Genomic DNA, 23,786 nt, shown 5'->3' with positions numbered 1-23,786 from the left:
AGGACTGCCTCCATGCTGCCCCAAACCACTTTATACTATCCTGTCTGGTGGGGCCGAGGATTCCTTGCTGACGTCAGTCGGATGGGGAGGAGAGGCCGAGAGAGGAGGAGAGAGGCGGCGGGTCACGTGAGCGGCGATCGGCGCTCTGAAAACTGGTAAAGAGCGGCTTATTTTTCCCCTTTATAAATAAATATTTGCGAGTCGCGGCTTGCGTGGTGACTGACATCAGCAGCCGCGCGGGAGATTTGTGGCCCCCTGCACAGAGGCACAGCACGTGATGTCACAGAACGTACTGATGTCACTTGCACGCATGCGCCGCCTGCACAAACCCAAAACAAAGAGGGTCAGCTTGGCTTTTTCATCAGGATAATCAAACCTTTGAATGACTGTGCTTTATGTAATAATGACTAAGCCCCTCCCCTTCATGACCATGTTGAAAAGGGGCGGAGCATGGATGACCTTAAAATAATGCCCCCCCCCCGTAAAAATTTCTGCGGACGCCCATGAGTCCTGTGCATAAATATGTCCCCAGATTTCATTTTAAAGATCTGGTCACCCTAAATTAGGGGCCGGGCACATAGATTGGGGGGGCAGCATCCCTGCACCCCCTGCACCCCATATGGACGGGCCACCACTGCTAGCAAGGTGGACCTAATAAAGTGGCCGGTGAGTCTCTACATTGAGATTATGCAAAAGTTGCACAATAAAAACTTGTTGTATTTTTGTTTTATGAAATTCTTTTTGTCAGCCAATGGTGGAGCAGCTTCCCATGGTAGGCGGAGTCCAGGCATCATATATATATAGCCAGCCAGCTCTCTGTATCAAACACCTTCATCTTCAGCTGCCAGGATGATCTTCGCTGGGAGCCTCCTCCTGCTGTGTCTAGGAACTGCTGTCTCTGCAGGTAAGTCTTCTCCCCCTTCTCATCCACATCACAGGGAGGTTATAGACACCCCTTTGGGGGAGATTTACTAAAACTGGAGCACACGGAATTTGGTGCACCAATCAGCTTCCAGGTTTTATTCCCAAAGCTTCACTGAACAAGCTGAAACTAGAAGCTGATTGGTTACTATACAGAGCCGCTCCAGATTCTGTGTGCTCCAGTTTTAGTAAATCCCTATAAGATGTTTGCAGTTCTCCTTCTGAAGCCAATCAGAATTCAGTATTTGGGGATCTTGGAACAAGCAGACTTAGGGTTCCCTTTCACACTTGTGTGCGACTTGTCCTGCGACTCGGGACTGCAAAGTCACATGACAAGTCGTACTCCATGTTTTTCAATGAGTCCCGTTCATATCTCTGCCACTTCAAGTTGCAGCGACTTCAAAGTAGTCCCTGCTCTACTTTGATGCATTCTGAGGTCCATAGACACGGGCATTGCTTAACCACTTCCGGACTGCTCACGTAGACTTACGTCGCTGGGTCCCTGCCCGTCTCCGCGGCGCGTGCGTGCCACCGGAGGCTCGCTCCCACTGTGTTTAGACACAGCGGGGGTCGGGCCGGAGGAGGAGAGGTGGCGATTGCCGTCTCTCTTCCCCGATCGTCGGGGAAAGAGTGAGAAGATCCGCCTGCTTGTGTAACCAAAGCAGGCGGATCTTCTCTGTGACAGGCAGGGACAGATCACAGGATTCAGCATAGCTCAACCTGCGATCTGTGTCTGTCTCACACAACCCCCCTCCCCCCACACAGTCAGTAAGCATGAGGCATACATTTAACCCCTTGATCACCAACAGTGTTAACCCCTTCCCTGCCAGTGTCATTATTACAGTAACAGTGCATATTTTTAGCACTGATTATTGTAGTAATGTCACTGGTCCCTCCCAAAAGTGTCGAAAATATCAGTTAGGGGTCCGATTTGTCTGCCTCAATGTCGCAGTCCCGCAAAATAAAAATGACATAAATCTTTCCCGTAGTTTTTTTTTTTTCCCAACATCCCGTAGTTTGTAGACGCGATAACTTTTGCGCAAACCAATCAAAATACGCTTATTGCTGTTTTTTTGCCAAAAATATGTAGCAGAATACAAATTGTTAATTTTTTTTTGGGAATGTTATATAGCAGAATGTAAAAAAAAAATATTGTTTTTTTTTTTTTCTTTTTTCATAATTGTCGCTCTTTTTTTGTTTATAGCGCAAAAAAATAAAAATTGCACAGGTGGTCAAATATCACCAAAAAAAGGCTCTGTTTGTGGGGGAAAAAAAGGACATCAATGTTATTTGGGTACAGCGTCGCACGACCGCGCAATTGTCAGTTAAAATAATGCAGTGCCAAATCGCGAAAAAAAAATGGTCTGGTCATTAAGGGGGAAAATCCTTCCGGTCCAGAAGTGGTTAACGGACAATTGCGCGGTCGTGTACCCAAATAAAATTGATGTATTTTTATTTTTTTCCCCACAAACAGAGATTTCTTTAGGTGGTATTTGATCACCTGTGCGATTTTTATTTTTTCGCGCTATAAACAAAAAATAGCGACAATTCTGAAAAAAAAAGAAAAAAAAAAAACAATATTTTTTACATACTGCTATATAACATTCCCCAAAGAAAAAACCTAATTTTTTTTTCCATTCCTTTAATTTCTATATTATTTTATTCTATTCTTTTATTTTTTTAGTTTATTTTAATGTTTTTAGTGCCTGTTTTACTCTTATTTTCTATTTTATTCCATTTATTTAATTTTTATCCTATTCTTTTCTGTTTTACTCTTTCCTTTTTATTCTATTCTATTCACTTGTTTTCCATTTTATTCTATTTATTTATTTTCTACTGTATTCTATTCTATTCTTTTATATTATATTTCTTTCTTTTCGATTATATTTTATTATATTCTTTTCTTTAATATTCTATACTATTCTATTTTTCTATTCTATTGGAAAGTTTATTAAAAATCTTCATCCGGTCTTCTCCGCTCTGGTCTTCTCCTCTCCACTCTTCTGGTCTTCTGCTCTTTTGCTGTCCGCTCTTCTGCTCTTTTGCTGTCCGCTCTTCTGCTCTTTTGCCCTTAGCCCTTCTTCTTGCTCCGATCCTCCTCAGACGATGTCTCCGGTGAATATGCCGGTCTCTGGTCTCTGCAGCTTATTATATAGCAATTAAGGGCGTGGCCTCCTGGTGACGTCGCCGGGAGGTCCCATCCCCTTATGGCACCGACGACGTTGTATGTGACATGAGGGGGCGGGGTCTCCTGATGACATCATCTGGCAGCCACGCCCACAATGGCTATATAACAAGCTGCAGAGACCGGCATAATCACCGGAGACATCGTCTGAGGAGGATCGGAGGAAGAAGAAGAGCCGAGGGCAAAAGAGCAGAAGAGCGGACAGCAAAAGAGCAGAAGAGCGGACAGCAAAAGAGCAGAAGACCAGAAGAGTGGAGAGGAGAAGACCAGAGCGGAGAAGACCGGATGAAGATTTTTAATAAACTTTCCAAAATGTCTCCTGTCATTATTTACATACACTGCCTTTTATGGGGTGAATGGGTAGGGGTACAATGTACCCCTACCCATTCACATAGGGAGGGGTCCGGGATCTGGGGGGCCCCCTTGTTAAAGGGAGCTTCCAGATTCCGATGAGCCCCCTGCCCGCAGACCCCCACAACCACCGGCCGGGGTTGTGGGGATGAGGCCCTTGTCCTCATCAACATGGGGGCAAGGTGCTTTGGGGTGGGGGGGTGCAGAGTCCCCTCTGCCCCAAAGCACCCACACCCCCCATGTTGAAGGCGTGTGGCCTGGTATGGTCCATAGGGAACCATTGATTTTGAATGGAAGAAAAAAAACGTATAACGTGGCTTAACGCACGTTAAGCAACGTTATTCAGCCTTTAGCAGCGTCAGACGTTTTTACAGCTTGACGCTGCAGCTCCAGAACGCAAAGTTCCTGGGTTTATTTTGGAGCTGTAAAACGCCTATGCCACTTGGAGCTCCTAAAAGCTCAATGTGTGCATGAGACCATAGAATAACATGGATGGGCAAAAAAAAAAACGTCTGACGCTGCTAACAGCAGCTGCAAAAACGTCCTGTGTGCATGGGGCCTTAGAGAGTGAGAGCGATAACACCAAATTTTTAAGAGGTTGTAAACCTTTTGCCTATAGTTAAGCCTATAATAAAGGTACTGTAAATATCTCCTAAACTTGCACTCTTTAGGAGATATTTACAATGCATGTAGCCGATGACGTCATTGGCTCATGTGCTCTGAAGGAACGGCCACCATTCCTGCCATTCCTTTGGAGCCCTGTGCCGTGAACAGTGATGTCATCGCGCCTCTGGCCAATCAGATGGCCTGTGGATGCGAACCAGGAAGCTGGATGGTCGAAAATGTCTGTCGTGTTATTGATGAGCGGGCGGCACTGCGGGGTCTTCGTTCTAAGGTAAGTATTTCCTTACGAGCTACAATGCGATGCACACTACACATTATGCCTTTGTCTCTCAGGTTTTTCTTTTTTCAAATTTTTTTTTCTGAGGTTTACAATCTCTTTATCACACCTGAGACCTTGTAACACAAACGAGTCACATGACACCGGGGAGGGAAAATGGCTAATTGGGCCCAATTTGGACATTGTCACTTAGGGGGTGTACTCATTTTTGTTTCCAGCAGTTAAGACATTAATGGCTATGTGTTGAGTTATTTTGAGGGGACAGCAAATTTACACTGTTATACAAGCTGTACACTCACTACTTTACATTGTAGCAAAGCGTCATTTCTTCAGTGTTGTCACATGAAAAGATAGAATAAAATATTTACAGAAATGTGAGGGGTGTACTCACTTTTGTGAGATACTGTAAGATTCAGTGGCATGGAAGTGGTTAAAGTAGCGCAGTGCTGAATAACAAAAATTGCAAAAAAAAAAAGGGGGTATAACCATCCATCGCTGAAGTGGTTAAAATGTCCCCCTTAAAGGGACCACAACTGAAATATTAGTGCAATATCCAGTTCTGGACCGGAAGGATTTGCCCCCTTCCTGACCAGGCCATATTTTGCAATTCGGCACTGCGTTATTTTAACGCTGTACCCAAATAAAATTGATGCCCTTTTTTCCCCCCACAAACAGAGCTTTCTTTTGGTGGTATTTGATCACCTGTACGCTTTCTATTTTTTGCGCTATAAACAAAAAAAAGAGCGACAATTCTGAAAAAAAAAAAAACAATATTTTTCACATTCTGCTATGTGACATTTCCAAAAAAAAAAAAAAAATGTAACAATCAAAATTTTTTAACATTTTAGGCCAACTTGTTTTCTGCTACATATTTTTGGTTAAAAAAAAAAAAAAATCGCAATAAACGTATTTTGATTTGGTTTGCGCAAAAATTATCACGTCTACTAACTACGGGAAGGATTCATGTCATTTATTTATTTATTTATTAATTTATTATTATTTATTTATTAATTTTTTTTACTAGTACTTTTTTACTTTTACTAGTAATGGCTGCGATCTGTGATTTTTTGCGGGACTGCGACATTGCGGCGAACAGATCGGACCCCTAACTGACATTTTTGACACTTTTGGGGGGGACCAGTGACATTACTACAGTAATCAGTGCTATATATTTGCACTCTTACTGTAATAATGACACTGGCAGGGAAGGGGTTAACATTATGGGTGATCAAAGGGTTAAATGTGAGCCTAGGGGAGTGGTTCTAACTGTGGGGGGGCGTGTCTTCTGAAATGACCATAGAGACCTGTGATCCTATATAGAAGGATCACAGGCGCTCTATGCTCATTCCACAGAGAAGAACGGTCGGCTGCGTTTACAATAGTTGACTGTTCTTCTCTCTCAGCGGGAACGATCGCCGGTGTCAGGCGGCAATTGGAGCCGCCTGACACACGCTTCGGCTTCCCCGCTGACAAGCAGGGACGGGAGCGCGCCGGCGTGTGCTCACCCCCTAGCCTCTTGAGATCAAGCAGTGCACAGTTACGTCGGTTCGCCCAGGAGCGGCTGCCTGCCGCCGTATAAGTGCGGCGGGCACTCGTTAATCGGTTAAATATACCTGCCGTCCAGGAAACATTGCCGGTGTCCTGTACAATATACAGTATAGATATATAAATGTTATTGTGCATCTATATTCATTATATCATTTTTTCTCCAATTCAGGTTTTAATTGCATTGTAATCCCGGGAAAGCTGAGACAGATTGACGCCGGCTCTGGTAACGTGTACGGCGTGAACAGGGATGACGACATTTTCCGCTGGGAGAGCAGTGACTGGAGAAAAATTCCTGGAAAGCTCATCCATGTTTCTGTTGGACCTGCTGGAGTTTGGGGTGTGAACAGAGACAACCTAATCTTTACATTCCAGAACAATGACTGGGCTCGTACACCAGGTAAAAGAAAATAATCCTTGAAATATTACACACAAGATCCGAACAAATGATATCCATATTTATATCATCTAGGTTAGGCGTGTCAAGCTCATTTTTATCGTGGGCCGCATGGGCATTATGGCTGCCCTAAAATGGCCTGTTGTATCTGTGAGATTTCACTGAACAAAATTATAAATGCAACACTTTTGTTTTTGCCCCCATTTTTTATGAGCTGAACTCAAAGATCTAAAGGTGGTAGTGTTAAATAATTTCTTCTCTTCAGTCTTCACAAAAGAATTGGGGGGCTACAGTAACCCAGCTTGTAAGGCCAAACTAAACAACACACCTCAGGAAATACCGCCATGGCTAACAGAAGATAGACTTAGAACTAAACTGGAGAAACTTAACATAAATATATCACCGGGACCGGATGGCTTGCACCCGAGGGTTCTTAAAGAGCTCAGCCAGGTGATTGCCAGACCATTATTCTTGATCTTTAAGGATAGTTTACAGATGGTTATGGTGCCAGCTGATTGGAAAAAAGCCAACGTGGTACCAATATTCAAAAATGGGCCGAGATATATCCTGGGTAACTATAGGCCGGTCAGCCTAACATCAGTAGTCTGCAAGATTTTGGAGGGGATGTTAAGAGACCACATACAAGACTTTAGTAATGAAAACGGTATTATTAGTAGTAATCAGCATGGATTCATGAAAAATCGTTCTTGCCAAACCAATCTATTAACCTTCTACGATGAAGTGAGCTGCCACCTAGATAAAGGTAAGCCTGTGGATGTGGTGTATCTGGACTTTGCAAAGGCCTATGATACCGTTCCCCACAAACGCTTACTGTAAAAACTAAGGAAGGTAGGTATGGACCATAAGGTGAGTACCTGGATAGAGAACTGGCTCCAGGGGAGAGTACAGAGGGTGGTGATTAATGGGGAGTACTCGGATTGGGCGGGTGTGGAAAGTGGGGTCCCCCAGGGTTCTGTCCTGGGACCAATCCTGTTTAATTTATTCATAAATGATCTAGAGGAGGGGATATCTAGTACAATCTCAGTATTTGCGGATGATACTAAACTAAGCATGCCAATATCTTCTATGCAGGATGTGGAAACCTTACAAGCGGACCTGAACAAAATAACGGGGTGGGCAACTTCATGGCAGATGAGGTTTAATGTTGAAAAATGTAAAGTAATGCACTTGGGCACCAGAAACACGAAAGCAAGCTACTCACTAGGGGGGAAACCTCTGGGTGAGTCTAGGATGGAAAAGGACCTGGGGGTACTGGTAGACAACAGGCTTGGCAGTGGCATGCAATGCCAAGCCGCTGCAAGCAAAGCCAACAGAATACTGGGATGTATAAAAAAGGGGATTCACTCCAGAAATAAAGAGATTATTCTCCCGCTCTACAAGACTCTGGTCCGGTCACATCTGGAGTATGCTGTCCAGTTCTGGGCACCGGTCCTCAGGAAGGATGTGCTGGAACTGGAGAGAGTCCAGAGAAGGGCAACAAAAATAATTAGGGGAATGGAGGACATCAGCTATGAGGAAAGACTACAAGCACTGAACTTATTCTCTCTGGAGAAGAGACGATTGAGGGGGATATGATATCAATGTACAAATACTGTACTGGCAACCCTAGCATAAGGAACAAACTTTTTAGAGAAAGGGAATACAATAAGACACGTGACCACTCACTAAAACTAGAGGAAAGGCGGTTTAACCTTAAAATACGTAGGGTGTTCTTCACTGTCAGAGCAGTAAGGATGTGGAATTCTCTTCCACAAGCAGTGGTATCAGCAGGGAGCATTGATAGTTTCAAAAAACTATTAGATGGGCACCTTAAAGACCACAACATACAGGGGTATACAATGTACAACATACAGGGGTATACAATGTACAACATACAGGGGTATACAATGTACAACATACAGACAGAGATGTATAGTAACGAAGTAGAACTACTTAAGTACTGTACTTAAGTACCGAAATGCGGTATCTGTACTTTCCTAAAGTAGAATTTTTTTCTCCTACTTCTACTTTTACTTCACTACATTTTTTCGATGATTTTGATACTTCTACTCTGATATTTTTTTTTTGTGCTGCATCGTTACTCGTTACTTTTCTCTGCCTTTCCCTTTTTCTTTTTTGTTTGGTTTCCCTCCTTACTGCTCTCTCCTACTCTTTCAATTATCCTCCCTATTCTGCCTTCCCCCTCCCCTCCCCTTTTCTACAGGAAGGCAAAGGTAAAGATACCCCCCTTTTTCATGGGTACCTGGTCTCTGGCCATTTGGGTAGCGTTGTTCCGCTCCAGGCTTCCGCTGGGCCGGCGTGGAGTGCTCCCACATGCGCCTCTCGGCACTCTGACATGTGTGGCGGCCTTCGGCCACTCCGCTCTTCCCCTCCTTGTCTCCATTCGCTGACGTCTCAGCGCTGGGAGGCGGGGATTCCGGCGGCCGCGCAGTAGAGGCTCGTGCGCATGCGCAGTGCGATCGAGGCACTGGCGGTCATCTTGGTTAAGGGAAACATGGGGGGGTCTCTGATGTAACTTAAGGGGGGGCTTTGTGTGGGTGGTCTCTGATGTAAGGGGGGTCTCTGATGTAAGGGGGGCTCTGTGTGGGAGGGCTCTGATGTAAGGGGAGCTCTGTGTGGAGGGGCTCTGATGTAGGGGGAGCTCTGTGGGGGGCTCTGATGTAAGGGGGGCTCTGTGGGGATGGTCTCTGATGTAAGGGGGCTCTGTTTTGGGGTCTCTGGATGTAAGGGGGGCTTTGTGTGAGGGGTCTCTAAAGTAAGGGGGCTTTGTGTGGGGGGTCTCTGATGTAAGGGGGGCTCTGTGTGGGGGTCTCTGATGTAAAGGGGGCTTTGTGTGGGGGGTATTTGATGTAAGGGGGCTCTGTGTGGGGGGTCTCTGATGTAAGGGGGGCTTTGTGTGGGGGGCTCTGATGTAAGGGGGCTCTGTGGGGGGGTCTCCGATGTAAGGGGAGCTCTGTGGGGATGGTCTCTGATGTAAGGGGGCTCTGTTTTGGGGTCTCTGATGTGAGGGGGGCTTTGTGTGGGGGTCTCTGATGTAAAGGGGGCTCTGTATGGGGGTCTCTGATGTAAGGGGGCTCTGTGTGGGTGGTCTTTGATGTAAGGGGGGCTCTGTGTGGGGGGTCTCTGATGTAAAGGGGGCTCTTTGTGGGGGCTGGGGGGTCTCTGCTGTAAGGGTGCTCTGTGTGGGGGGTCTCTGATGTAAGTGGGGCCTCTGTGGGGGGTTTCTGTTGTAAGGGGGCTCCGTTGGGGGGTTTCTGTTGTAAGGGGGGCTCCGTTGGGGGGTCTCTGATGTAGGGGGGGTCTCTAATGTAAGGGGGGCTAAGTTTGTAGTGATCATAAAAAAGAAAAGTCAAATGAAGTGCAAAAAAAGTGCAAGAAAAAATGTGCAGGGCGCTGGTGGGGGCGCCACAGGATCAGCTTGCACAGGGCGCTTGAACACCTAAGGCCGGCCCTGGTTGGGAGGTTCTTTCCCATTAACAGCAGATATGAAATTATATTCATCTTGTTTTGTCACATATATATATTTGAAGATTCACAATATTTTGAACTTATTATTGACTTAGATTTCATACATTCTTCCTTTATTTCATTATTGGAATATATTGTTGTATATCACATTGGTTTATATATGATAAGCTGTGGAGAAAAAAAAAATGCAGGGAAGAGGAGGGATGCTTTAAAAGGGGAAGGGAGGGACATACTTTATCTGTTTTTTGTTTACAAAAAGTTACAGCCTAAGGAATTGTGATTGTCCTTTAGGTTAATCATTTGAATAAATCATTTGAAATAATAAAAAACAATATGATGTTCAAACTTTTGACTTCTTTCTTTAATAACTACATAACACAGTACTTGTACTTTTACTTTCAGTACTTGAGTAGAATTTTTTTTTCAAAACTACTGGTACATTTTACTTTTAGTACTTAAGTAGCAATTTTTTTGAAAAAACTACTTGCAATACTTAAGTAAAAAAAATGTTGAATACTTTAGTACTTCTACTTAAGTAACTTTTTCTGCCAGCACTTCCACTTCTACTTAAGTCACTTTTTGATCGAGCACTTGTACTTTTACTCAAGTAGAAATTTCGAGTACTTTATACAAGTCTGCATACAGGGGTATACAATGTACAACATACAGGGGTATACAATGTACGGTTAACAGCAAACACACACACACATCATAGGTTGAACTGGATGGACTGATGTCTTTTTTCAACCTCACAAACTATGTAACTTCTCCTTTGCCGAGATAATCCATCCACCTCACAGGTGCAGCATATCAAGATGCTGATTGGACAGCATGATTATTGCACAGGTGTGCCTTAGGTTGGCCACAATAAAAGGCCCCTCTAAGGCCCCTTTCATACACGCTGTCCGTTTGTCCGTTTTTCATCCATCTGTTGACAGATGAAAAACGGACATCAATGTATCTCTATGTAAAAACGGATGACAACGGATGAAAGACGGATAACAACTGACGAAAAACGGATGACAACTGACATAGTGTGAAAGGGGCCTATAATGCGCAGTTTTATCACACAGCACAATGCCACAGATGTCGCGGGCCTTGTGTTTGACACATGTGATCTGCGTGATATTCAGATACTCTGTTTCACTTTAGAAAGTACATAGAAGCATTTCTATCATTCGCTAAAAAAAGAACATGCGCTACATTTTGTTTTCTCTTTTTTTTTTTTTGTTTCTTGCGTCCTTCCCGACTAAGGCCCCGTTCACACTGGGGCGATCCGACTTCCTGGGGCGACCTCCGAGGTCGTGGTGCGAGCAGCGCGCCGCGACCTCGGAGCGGCCACCACGGACTTCATAACATTGAAGTCTATGACGGTCGCTCCGGGTCGCCCCAAAGAAGCTCCGGACCCTTTTTCTAAGTCGGAGCGACTTGTGTCGCTCCTATTAGAACGGGTCCGCAGCTTCCCTATGGAAGGCGACCTACGGCGACCTGTGAGGCGACCAGGTCGCCTCACAGGTCGCCCCAGTGTGAACGGGGACTAAGGGTAAAGTAAATGGTAATGCCTGAGAACAATTTTGCAACTTTGACATGTATTAGTAAAACCGTACATATCATCAACTACTTTGTGCATCCAGGTGGATTATTACACTTTTTTCCAGGACAAATTGTGCTTTCATTTAGTGGTAAATTGTAATTGATATCTCCTGATTTATTTTTTATTATCAGGAGTCAACTGGCCCAAAATAGTAAAAAAAAATAATAATTTTTTTAAAATGTAGCTGTATATTTCTTGCTACTACTTGGGAGGAACGGTGCCCCATCTTTGGTGTCAGCGAGAGGAATAGTGGCCCATCATTGGTGTTAGTGGGAGGAATAGTGTCCCATCATTGGTGTCAGTGAGAGGAATAGTGCCCCATCATTGGTGTCAGTGGGAGGAATAGTCTCCCATCATTGGTGTCAGTGGGAGGAATAGTGCCCCATCATTGGTATCAGTGGGAGGAATAGTGCCCCATCATTGGTTTCAGTGGGAGGAATAGTGTCCCATCATTGGTGTCAGTGAGAGGAATAGTGCCCCATCATTGGTGTCAGTGAGAGGAATAGTGCCCCATCATTGGTGTCAGTGGGATAAATAGTGCCCCATCATTGGTGTCAGTGGGATAAATAGTGCCCCATCATTGGTGTCAGTGAGATAAATAGTCTCCCATCATTGGTGTCAGTGGGAGGAATAGTGCCCCATCATTGGTTTCAGTTGGAGGAATAGTGCCCCATCATTGGTGTCAGTGGGAGGAATAGTGCCCCATCATTGGTTTCAGTTGGAGGAATAGTGCCCCATCATTGGCGTCAGTGGGAGGAATAGTGCCCCATCATTGGTGTCAGTGGGAGGAATAGTGCCCCATCATTGGTTTCAGTTGGAGGAATAGTGCCCCATCATTGGCGTCAGTGGGAGGAATAGTTCCCCATCATTGGTGTCAATGGAAGGAATAGTGCCCCATCATTTATGTGGTGAGACTCCGCACTAGTGGAAATATATTTGGATGCAAGTAGAATATAAAGTAAATAAATATTAGGCTGCAGCCTCCCTGAACTATAGTCAGAAGACTATAAAAAGATGTGAAGGGGGTGGGGGAATGGCGCTGCCCATTGTATAAGACGTGAAGTGCCAATAGGTATGGCAATAAATATGTAGGTCAAATGACCGGGAAATCAATATATAGATCTTAAATGTATAAAGAGATGCAGTATAAGAAACGGTATGTATAAATAAATATTTAAAATATCAATAGATCAAAGTGACATGTGCATAAGTGACCACAAGTGGTATAGAATCCAAAAAATATGAAATAATGCAGTATATAAACAGTATATATAAATAAATAATGTAGGTATCAATAAATCAAAGTGACATGTGCATAGGTGTCCAAAGTGACATGTGCATAGGTGTCCAAAGTGACATGTGCACATACATATAATTGTGGCAAGTAAATAAATATAATGTAAACGCGACTAGGTATCCCAAGGATGAGTGGAATGCACTAAATAAGGATAAGTGACTTAGTGCAATTAGTAAACGCAAAATCGTGGAAGGTAAAGTGATAAGGTGAGGAATGATATTATAGATAAATATCAAATGGTGATTGAGTGACTGAAAAAAGTCCAATAATGAATAGCAGGTGACAATCTTCGTGTAAGGCTTACACAATGAGTGACCCCGTGGTGGGTGGTGAGGTGCTACGTGACCCCTCTAATAAGTCGCCCACTCACCAGAAATACCCACCCCACTTAGGGGTATAGAGAGAGTATGTATGGTAATCCTGTAGGTGGGTCCTTGCTTCCTCTATGGGTCCTGGATTGGACGTCCTTAAGGGTCCCAAGTACATCATAGAGTGCCCGTGCTGGCTTCAATATGTCGGAAGGACTACCAGGCCTCTTCTGTGGAATCGATTCTATATCTGGACAACGTGAGAAGTGCCGAGTTCAGCTGCAGGAAGCTGAGATGGCGCCCAAAAACGGCTACTGCCCTTAAACTGATGCAGCCTGATGCCCACTCCCAAAATGGTGGCCGAAAACGGCGCCAAGCGTTCAGGAGACCAGGGAAGGAGGCCACCGCGGGAATCCACCTCAGGGGACCCCCCAGGACAAGGTAACAGCTTCACACCCCCCCAGGCATTAGACGCCGCTATAGTGCCCCCAGCAGGAGCAGGGAGGGCAGTACCTGTCCTGACAGGCCAGGGGATCTTTCAGAGAGCACAGCCCTGTTATCCCCAGGAGTGGGCCCACATCTCCCCCACAGATATCTGTCCCAGGGACACAGGGGGTGTAGTATCACTCACCATACCATGGACCATGGGGCTCCGCTCCAAGACAGCTCGCCTCCCACCCTGAGTGGGGGTGCTGCCAGCCAAGAGGGGGTACACTGCAACTCAGGGCATTCCAGGATGATGTGTCCCGGCAAAAGCATCTGTTCGTAGGCTCGTCCCCATCCGTCAGGGCACTGTCGTGGTGACCACAACCTGCTTACGCTCGTTGGCCAGGTTGGGAGACCATAAGGATCTAGATTATCCGGTGCGAAGCCCCAGCCCAGCTGTCGCTGGTAGTTCACCAGGAGGATCCCCCTGACGCTAGCTAGCGATAGTGAGTAAAGAGAAATAAACATAAACATTCTCAAAGAAAATAAAAACTGAGACCGAAGTCCCAGCAGGGAAAACCTAGGTCCTACTCCTAAACTAGGCAGCAAGAAACTGATTCGTGAGCACGGCATGTCTGGGGTTATGTCATGAGTGACAGCCCCTATAGGCGTGTCTGGGGTTATGTCATGAGGGACAGCCCCTATAGGCGTATCAGGTGTTATGTCATGAGGGACAGCCCCTATAGGCGTGTCTGGGGTTATGTCATGAGGGACAGTCCCTATAGGCGTATCAGGTGTTCTGTCATGAGGGACAGCCCCTATAGGCGTGCCAGGTGAAAAGTTTCTAAGAAGTTTCACTGCCTAGTCTACTCCTGTAGAGGGTGCATTACCCATTGGTGAAGAAACCTGGGAGAGCTGCGTCTGTCAGAGGACGTAAGAGGTAAAAATACTTCAGAGTTGTAGAGTTTATAGGCCACATTAAAGGTGGAAAAAGTTCTGAAATTATTTATCTTTGTCTCATTTTTTTTTTTTACATCACAGAAACCTGACATTTTAACGGGGGTGTGTAGACTTTTTATATCCACTGTATCTTTCGGCATAGGAGGGTTCCAGTCTTATGTTTTTTTCTTCTCTCTGTTATTACACTCAGTTTTATAGCCAACGTTTTAATTTTGTGTTTTTTTTTTTTTTTTCCAACAGGGTTCTTGAAGCAGATAGATGCTGGTGGTGATCGGTATTTGGGTGGAGCGAACGCACAAGACAATATCTTCTGCGGCAGACCAGAAAACGCAAATACTGGAGCCTGGACCCGACTGGAGGGGGCACTGAAATATTACAGCTGTGGGAAGTGGGGCTGCTGGGGAGTGAACAGCGCCGACAATATTTTCTTCCGCCAAGGTGTCACCTCATCATCCTGCGAGGGATCCCAGTGGCAGCAGATTGAAGGCAGCCTGGATCAGATAGAGGTTGGCACTGATGGTTCTGTGTTTGGTGTCAACACAGCAGGCAATGCGTTCATAAGGTATTTTTTTTTTTTTTTATCTATATACAGTGGGGGGGGGGGGTCAAATAATGATTTGATCCCCTGCAGATTGTGTAAGTTTGCCCACTTACAAAGAAGTGGCGGCTGTATCATTTTTTATCATAGGTGTATTGGTGTATTTTATGATAGAGACAGAATATCGACCCAAAATCCAGAAAAAACATAAATGTTATAAATGGAGTTGCATTTCAGTGAGTAAAATAAGTATTTGATCCCCAAGCAAAACATGACTTAGTAGTTGGTGGAGAAACCTATGAAAGAGCCCTGGGGCCATCATAAAAAAAAATTTCAAAGATTTCTGAGCTTGAATTTTTTTTTTTTTTTACAGAATTCTGAGTTTGAAAGTCAGAATTCTGACTTTGCAAGTCAGAATTCTGAGATTACAAGTTTGGGCCATGCTAAAATTTATTAAACACGATTCTGAGATTAAAAGTCAGAATCCTGACTTTGAAAGTTAGAATTCTGAGATTAAAAGTCAGAATTCTGACTTTTAATCTCAGAATTCTGACTTTCTAAATTCAGAATTTTAACTTTCAAAGTCAGAATTCTGACTTTTAATCTCAGAATTGTGACTTTCAAAGTCAGAATTCTGACTTTTAATTTCAGAATTATGCTTCATAAATTTAACATGGTCCAAACTTGTAATCTCAGAATTCTGACTTGCAAAGTCAGAATTCTGACTTTTAATCTCAGAATTCTGACCTCTAAACCCAGAATTCTGACTTTCAAACTCAGAATTCTGTAAAAAAAAAAAAAATGTTCAAGCTCAGAAATCTTTGAATTTTTTTTTACCATGGCCCCAGGGCTCTTCCATAGAAACCCTTGTTGGCAAGCACAGAGGTCAGACGTTTCTTGTAGTTGGCCCCCAGGTTTGCACACATCTCAGGAGGGATTTTGGTCCACTCTTCTTTACAGATCTTCTCTAAATCCTTAAGGTTTCTTGGCTGTCTCTTAGCAACTCGAAGTTTAAGCTCTGTCCATAAATTTTCTATAGGATTAGATCTAGAGACTCCATGACCTTAATGTGTTTCTTCTTGAACCCCTTCTTTGTTGCCTTGGTGATATGTTTTGGGTCATTGTCATGCTGGAAGACCCATCCATGACCCATCTTCAGTGTTCTGGCTGAGGGAAGAAGGTTCTCATCAAAGATTTTACAACACATGGCCCCATCCATTGGTCCCTCAATGCGGTAAAGTCGGCCTCTACCTTTAGCAGAGAAACAACCCCAAAGCATCATGTTTCCACCTCCATGTTTGACTGTAGGGATGGTGTTCTTAGGGCCATAGTCAGCCCACCACTGCGTCAAAGTTACTCCTTTTGTATGTGTGCGCTATCCTCTGTAGTTATATATGTATATTGGTCTTTATAGCAGCTCCAGCTTTAGAAAAATGTTTAGGGTATGCCCCCGCAACCTCACACCTAGGCCTAAGGTCTGATCCTCAGATAAACACAAGTATCCTTTGGTCAAACTCCCTTGAAGCTCACTTAGCATCAGCTTCATACTGCGCTGTTGGGGACCACATCTGCTTCCTGCAGACCTGTACGCTCTGGCTGCCAACTACAGCCTCTCTCACTCAGGGGAGGTGGGAGCCCTCCTGACTCCCATATACAGACCTCGTGTCTGTCGGTTGGAGTCCTCCTGACTCCTGGGCCAGACCTCCTGTCTGCCCGGGTGCAGCTGTCTCCAACTGGGAGCTCTTAGTGCTAACCCTTGGAATAATATGAACCCAGCCCACAGGTGTGCAAACAGCAGGCCTGTCTTTACCAAAACCAGGCGTAGATTGCTACCACACACAGTGACCTGGGGTCGCCTCTCTACAATATATATGTAGCACTGCCTCCATGAGGGCTGCTGAACTTCTCACCTTTTTGGGTCCCTCTGGGTTACCGGTAGCAACTGCATGCAGAATCTTAACACTCTACTTTCCGGCTCAGTCAATCTAGGGCAGTGGCTCTCAACTCCGGGCCTCAGGACCCACTAACAGGCCAGGTTTGCAAGATAACTGAAATACATCACAGGTGATATATTTTGCTGCTCAGTGATTGCAGTATTCTAGTCTGCATCTCTCGAAGGTGATACTTAAAATCTGGCCTGTTAGTGGATCCTGAGGACCACTGGTCTAGGGGTTGTTTTTTTTGCTGTTTTTATTTTAGATGGGGATGGGAGAAGGGATGAGTGGGATACTCCAACTGTTAACTATTCACAATGCTGAGGACTGAGGCTGTGAAAATGTCCAAGTTGGGCCCATAGTGTCAATATGTTGTGCAGCCACCATTATTTTCCAGCACTGCCTTAACCCTCTTGGGCATGGAGTTCACCAGAGCTTCACAGGTTGCCACTGGAGTCCTCTTCCCCTCCTCCATGATGACATCACGGAGCTGGTGGATGTTAGAGACCTTGCGCTCCTCCACCTTCCATTTGAGGATGCCCCACAGATGCTCAATAGGGTTTAGGTCTGGAGACATGCTTGGCCAGTCCATCGCCTTTACCCTCAGCTTTTTTAGCAAGGCAGTGGTCATCTTGGAGGTGTGTTTGGGGTCGTTATCATGTTGGAATTCTGCCCTGCGGCCCAGTCTCTGAAGGGAGGGGGTCATGCTCTGCTTCAGTATGTCACAGTACATGTTGGCATTCATGGTTCCCTCAATGAACTGTAGCTCCCCAGTGCCGGCAGCACTCATGCAGCCCCGGGCCATGACACTCCCACCACCATGCTTGACTGTAGGGAAGACACACTTGTCTTTGTACTCCTCACCTGGTTGCCTCCGCAAACGCTTGACACCATCTGAACCAAATAAGTTCATCTTAGTCTCATCAGACCAAAGGACATTATTCCTTCCTATTGTCTTCATCAAACTGTTTGCGGGCTTTCTTTTTAAAGTTTAAGTGGTTACATTTTCTTTTTATTAGAATTGTTTTAGAGCAGGCATTAAAAAAAAAAATAATATATATATTTGGGAGGTCAAGTGGTTCCATTTTTTATATTGTATTTTTGTTTCAGGAATGGAATTGATGGCAACATCCCGATGGGCACATCTTGGGCCCGGCTACCCCTCAGCTTCAATTTCAAACACGTCACTTACGACAATGGCAATGCGTGGCTCATCACCCAATCTGATGACATCGTTCGCTGTGCCGTCAATGTCTGATTTGGCCATTAGGCGGAGCCATCTATAGTGTGACCGGAGCCTATACAGCGGCTGCTTCCTCTACCGATTGGTGGTTTTGGTTGTGTTTGTATCTCTGCAATGTTTTTGCGTTGCCACTAAAATCATCCAATGGCAGCCAAGACTTCCCGTCCATCACACATTTATATCTGGCTTCAAAAATATTTCAGTGCAAATAAACTTTTTTTAAATTCTCTAATATGTTGATTTGTGATTGTCAGAGGAATATTGCTACAGAAACAATGTATCTTCTCTTATCTCACTGCTTCAGCCCCCCCCCCCCAGGTAGAGGCAGACCCTGAAGCTCGGTTCACATTAGTGCGATGCGGGATCCCTGCGAATCCACTGCGGGTTCCCACATCGCACTCTACTTGCAAGCAGTGCACACTGCCCTCTGCCAATCTCTGGGGGTGTCAATACAAAGTTAAGGACACCCCCACATCAGTTCGCATATCACAGTAGGAACTGTCAGTTTGGACATGAATTGGATCGCATAGGTGTGAACACCCATGCGATCCAATTCTGGTGCGGACCAAAATATGGTCTCTGTGCGACTTTGGTCCGAATGCGATGTCAATACAATCAGTGCGGTGTGAATCACATACGATGTCTTCCATCGCACGTATGTGAACCGGCCCTGAGAGCCCATTGACACTTGTTCGACTTTGAAATCATGCAATTTTCGTTACGATTTTACAGTGAGACTTGATGCAATTTTGGTTTGAGTTCGACTTTGGCTTTAAAAAAGGTGATTGTTTGTTCTCTACAAAGTCGCATATATAAGTAGCATACAGGTGCGACTTTCATGCAACTTTTGAGGGTGTAAATTGAAGTCTGTGGGCCCTCAAGTCGCACACACGTCACATAAATATAGCACAGGTATGACTTTCATGTGACTTTAAGGGTTTACATTGCAGTCTGCAGCCCTCAAGTCGCACACATATCACATGTATATCGCGCAGGTGCGACTTTCATGTGACTTTGAGGGTATACATTGTAGTCTGTGGCCCTCAAGTCGCACGCAAGTCACATAAATTTTGCACAGGTGCGGCTTTCATGTGACTTTGAGGGTTTACATTAAAGTCTGTGGCCCTTGTTATGGCGATTTTTCTACCACCTCACTTACAGTGCCTTGCAAAAGTATTCGGCCCCCTTGAACTTTGCGACCTTTTGCAAAATTTCGGGCTTCAAACAAAGATATAAAACTGTAATTTTTTGTGAAGAATCAACAACAAGTGGGACACAATCATGAAGTGGAACGAAATTTATTGGATATTTCAAACTTTTTTAACAAATAAAAAACTGAAAAATTGGGCGTGCAAAATTATTCAGCCCCCTTAAGTTAATACTTTGTAGCGCCACCTTTTGCTGTGATTACAGCTGTAAGTCGCTTGGGGTATGTCTCTATCAGTTTTGCACATCGAGAGACTGAAATTTTGGCCCATTCCTCCTTGCAAAACATTTCGAGCTCAGTGAGATTGGATGGAGAGCGTTTGTGAACAGCAGTTTTCAGTTCTTTCCACAGATTCTCGATTGGATTCAGGTCTGGACTTTGACTTGGCCATTCTAACACCTGGATATGTTTATTTGTGAACCATTCCATTGTAGATTTTGCTTTATGTTTTGGATCATTGTCTTGTTGGAAGACAAATCTCCGTCCCAGTCTCAGGTCTTTTGCAGACTCCATCAGGTTTTCTTCCAGAATGGTCCTGTATTTGGCTCCATCCATCTTCCCATCAATTTTAACCATCTTCCCTGTCCCTGCTGAAGAAAAGCAGGCCCAAACCATGATGCTGCCACCACCATGTTTGACAGTGGGGATGGTGTGTTCAGGGTGATGAGCTGTGTTGCTTTTACGCCAAACATAACGTTTTTCATTGTTGCCAAAAAGTTCGATTTTGGTTCATCTGACCAGAGCACCTTCTTCCACATGTTTGGTGTCTCCCAGGTGGCTTGTGGCAAACTTTAAACGACACTTTTTATGGATATCTTTAAGAAATGGCTTTCTTCTTGCCACTCTTCCATAAAGGCCAGATTTGTGCAGTATACGACTGATTGTTGTCCTATGGACAGAGTCTCCCACCTCAGCTGTAGATCTCTGCAGTTCATCCAGAGTGATCATGGGCCTCTTGGCTGCATCTCTGATCAGTCTTCTCCTTGTATGAGCTGAAAGTTTAGAGGGACGGCCAGGTCTTCGTAGATTTGCAGTGGGCTGATACTCACAGGTGGATTCTATTTATCATCATTAGTCATTTAGGTCAACATTGGATCATTCAGAGATCCTCACTGAACTTCTGGAGAGAGTTTGCTGCACTGAAAGTAAAGGGGCTGAATAATTTTGCACGCCCAATTTTTCAGTTTTTTTATTTGTTAACAAAGTTTGAAATATCCAATAAATTTCGTTCCACTTCATGATTGTGTCCCACTTGTTGTTGATTCTTCACAAAAAATTACAGTTTTATTTCTTTATGTTTGAAGCCTGAAATGTGGCAAAAGGTTGAAAATTTCAAGGGGGCCGAATACTTTCGCAAGGCACTGTATTCACTTAATTATAAATCTAATAAGTGATTACAATTACAACCTATAGTCTATAAAAGAATCCAGCCAATGCTGTTGTGGCTATTACCAATAAAATCAATAATGAATGATAACTGCTAAAAGATAAAGATCTAATTTTATTTTACAGAAAAAACACTTTAAATTAAACATCAATAATCAAATATAACGTAGATGATAAAATCTTAAAAACAGTGATGTTACAAATACAGTGTTGCCAATGGACAAAGAGTTACACAAAGGGTTACACAAAGCAATACACCAGACAAAGGAGTTATCTCACACAGAGATTTCCTACGTCACCATCGTGTGTCCAATCAGCATTCAAAAAAAGTATTTTAGAGCTCTGACTGTATATTTATATACCTCCTGTACCCAACCCCCTTTAGTTGAAGTAAAGAATGAAAACAAACATAACATGTTGATCAGGTTTTTGGGTCCTCCTCACAGCCCCCCCCCCCCCAGGTGATTCCCTCCCAGCATTGTTTATAGATACCATAAAAAAACAGCCTTCCCGGATAACTAACTCTAGATAACAGAACTTCTCACATATTGCCTCTGGCTACAATACCGCAAAGCTGTTTTTATTATGTCAGCTGTCCTGAGACTTTAGGGTCACCAAAGGTTCAATTTAATGTTTATTTCAGGTAAAAAATATTAGACTTCAATATTTCCATTACATTTCCCCCTGAAGTTCATTCTTTGAATTTATGATTTTGTGCCCACCCACAACAGCCCAGAAGGCCCAAACACCCCCCCCCCCTCCACCACCACTGTGGCCTCTTTTCTTGAACACGATGAACAGTGCCGGGACAAGGCCATCCAGTGCCCAGGGCGAAGACACCAAACTGCGCCCCCCCCCCCCCCCCACAAGACGTAGGAGCATAATGTTTTAGTAAAATAAAATAAAAAAAAAAAAAAGAAAATTGAGCACTAATTGGCACCCTTAGGCCCTAAGCATATATTCCCTTTCCAAGCCAAATATTTACACAAACCAAAATTCTCTCTCCTCCCAGTACACATCTCTCCCTGCTAAAATCCCCCTCCCAGCACAAATCTTTCCCCCATCCTCTCTAAACTCAAAGCCTCTCTCTTCCCAAATGTTCCCTGCTAGCACAACTATCCCTCCTCAAAAAACCACTGTTAGCACACATTCGCACCCCTCAAATTTCCCCTCCAAGCATAAATTCTCCCATCTCCAAACCCCCCCTCCCAGCACAAATCTTCCCCTCCCCCAAATGTCCCCTCCTAGCACAAATACCCATCAATTATCCCTACTAGCACAAATCCTCTCCCCCAAATCCCCCCCCCAAAAAAAAAATGTTTTCCCTTCTTGCACAAATCCCTCCTCCTAGCATAAATCCTCTTTCCCCATCCCCCCAGCACAAACCCCCCAAATTCCTCCTCCTAGCACATCCCACCAAATTCCCCCTCCTAGCACAAATCCTTCCCCCAAAATTTCCCCTCTAGCACAAATACCCCCAATCATCCCTACTAGCATAAATACCCCCCATCTCCATTTCTATCATCCCAAAAATTCCCCATCCTGGCACGAATCTCCATCACCTCTTCTAGCAAACCCCCCCCAAATCCCCCCAGCACAAATCCACCCTCCTAGCACAAATCCTCTCCCCCCCCACCATCCCCCCAGCACAAATCCCCCCTCCTGGCACAAATCCTCTCCCCCCTTCCCACAGCACAAATCCTCCTCCTGGCACAAATTCTCTTCCCTCCATCCCCACAGCAAAAATCTCCCCTCCTGGCACAAATCCTCTTCCCGCATCCCAGCAGCACAAATCCCCTCTCCGAGCACAAATCCTCTTCCCCCATCTCCCCAGCACATATCCCCCCTCCTGGCACAACTCCTCTTCCCCCAACCCCACAGCACAAATCCCCCCTCCTGGCACAAATCCTCTCCCCCATCCCCCCCAAATCACCCTCCTAGTACCCCCCCCAAATTTCCCCTAGAACAAATCTTACCCCGGTCAAATCCTCCCCCCATCAACATTTTCCCTCAGGGCAGCCGCCCTCCCACCCCTTGTACCGGCCCTGACGACGAAACTCTTTATCTGTTTTTATGAACACATCAACATAGACTTGAGAAGCCATAGAAATCCTGGTGTCTCTGAGGACTCACATCCGGACCATGAGTGCATGTGCAGCGATGATTTACTCGCTCCTCTGTCTTGGAAGAGCGGCACTCCAACATCGATGACGGGATCCTGGCATCTTTTAGTCCCGTAACAAGGGAATGCTATGCAAAGATTCGATCGGATTTTCAGCATGGTTAAGGAAAGTTCAGTCATTGCACCTTTGTCTCAAGCTATGGCGTGGTGGTCATTGCTGCTTCTTCAGGTGGTGGTAGGGAAGGCCTCTGGACAGTGGTGCATGTATACAAAAAGAAAAGGGAGAATGTCAGAGTACAGTTATTGGGGGGGGGGGGGAATCAAGATTGATGCAGTTGTGTGGCCATTAAGGATTATTACTTATAAGGGTTATTATGTTGACAGGTAAAGCGCAGGTTAAAGCAGTAGGCAGACTGAGGGATGTAAAATATAATAAAATAAGACCTGGATTTACAGGGGTACCCTGGTTTCAATGGTTGTTAAATATGGTTCTGTGGGTCCCCACCTGACTCTTGAAGCTGAGTCGGGAAGAATGTCATAATTCACCACAAAAATTATATGACTGGTGTCTTAGTTACATTATCTAAGAGAATAGAACATAGAAATCAAAAGAACTTAGAAAAAAAAAAATATTATACATATATATATATATAATATATATATATATAAAACAATTAAAAAGTATAAAAAATAAAAAATATAACAAAACTAAAAAAAATATATATATATATAAAACAATTAAAAAGTATAAAAAAATATAAAAAACTAAAAAAAATAAATTTATATATATATATATATATATATATATATATATATATATAAAACAATTAAAAAGTATAAAAAAAGGGGGCGTGGCTTGGACTGCAAGCATGATGGCTGCTTGAACACAGAGCTCCTGCACTGATCCGCTCCCTAGAGCACACACAGGCGACATATCTAAAAAATATGGGCAAAATAACAAGGTCTGGTGCCATCTCTAAAC

General features: G+C 44.3%; 1 protein-coding gene across 1 annotated transcript; it reads left to right on the top strand.

The window, feature by feature from the left end:
* Window positions 1-849: 849 nt before the first annotated feature.
* LOC309555660 (fish-egg lectin-like) lies at window positions 850-18,104 on the top strand (the record flags this gene model as incomplete). Its single annotated transcript, XM_082257692.1, has 4 exons — window positions 850-904; window positions 6,076-6,303; window positions 14,615-14,936; window positions 17,957-18,104. 4 exons carry the CDS (start codon window positions 850-852, stop codon window positions 18,102-18,104), a joined length of 753 nt encoding a protein of 250 aa, XP_082113818.1.
* Between the last annotated feature and the right edge of the window lie 5,682 nt (window positions 18,105-23,786).

The sequence above is a fragment of the Pelophylax lessonae genome (assembly GCF_965119305.1).
Source record: "Pelophylax lessonae genome assembly, chromosome: 5".
In the NCBI taxonomy this organism is placed as follows: domain Eukaryota; kingdom Metazoa; phylum Chordata; class Amphibia; order Anura; family Ranidae; genus Pelophylax; species Pelophylax lessonae.
This window is presented reverse-complemented; position numbering and strand designations above follow the sequence as displayed.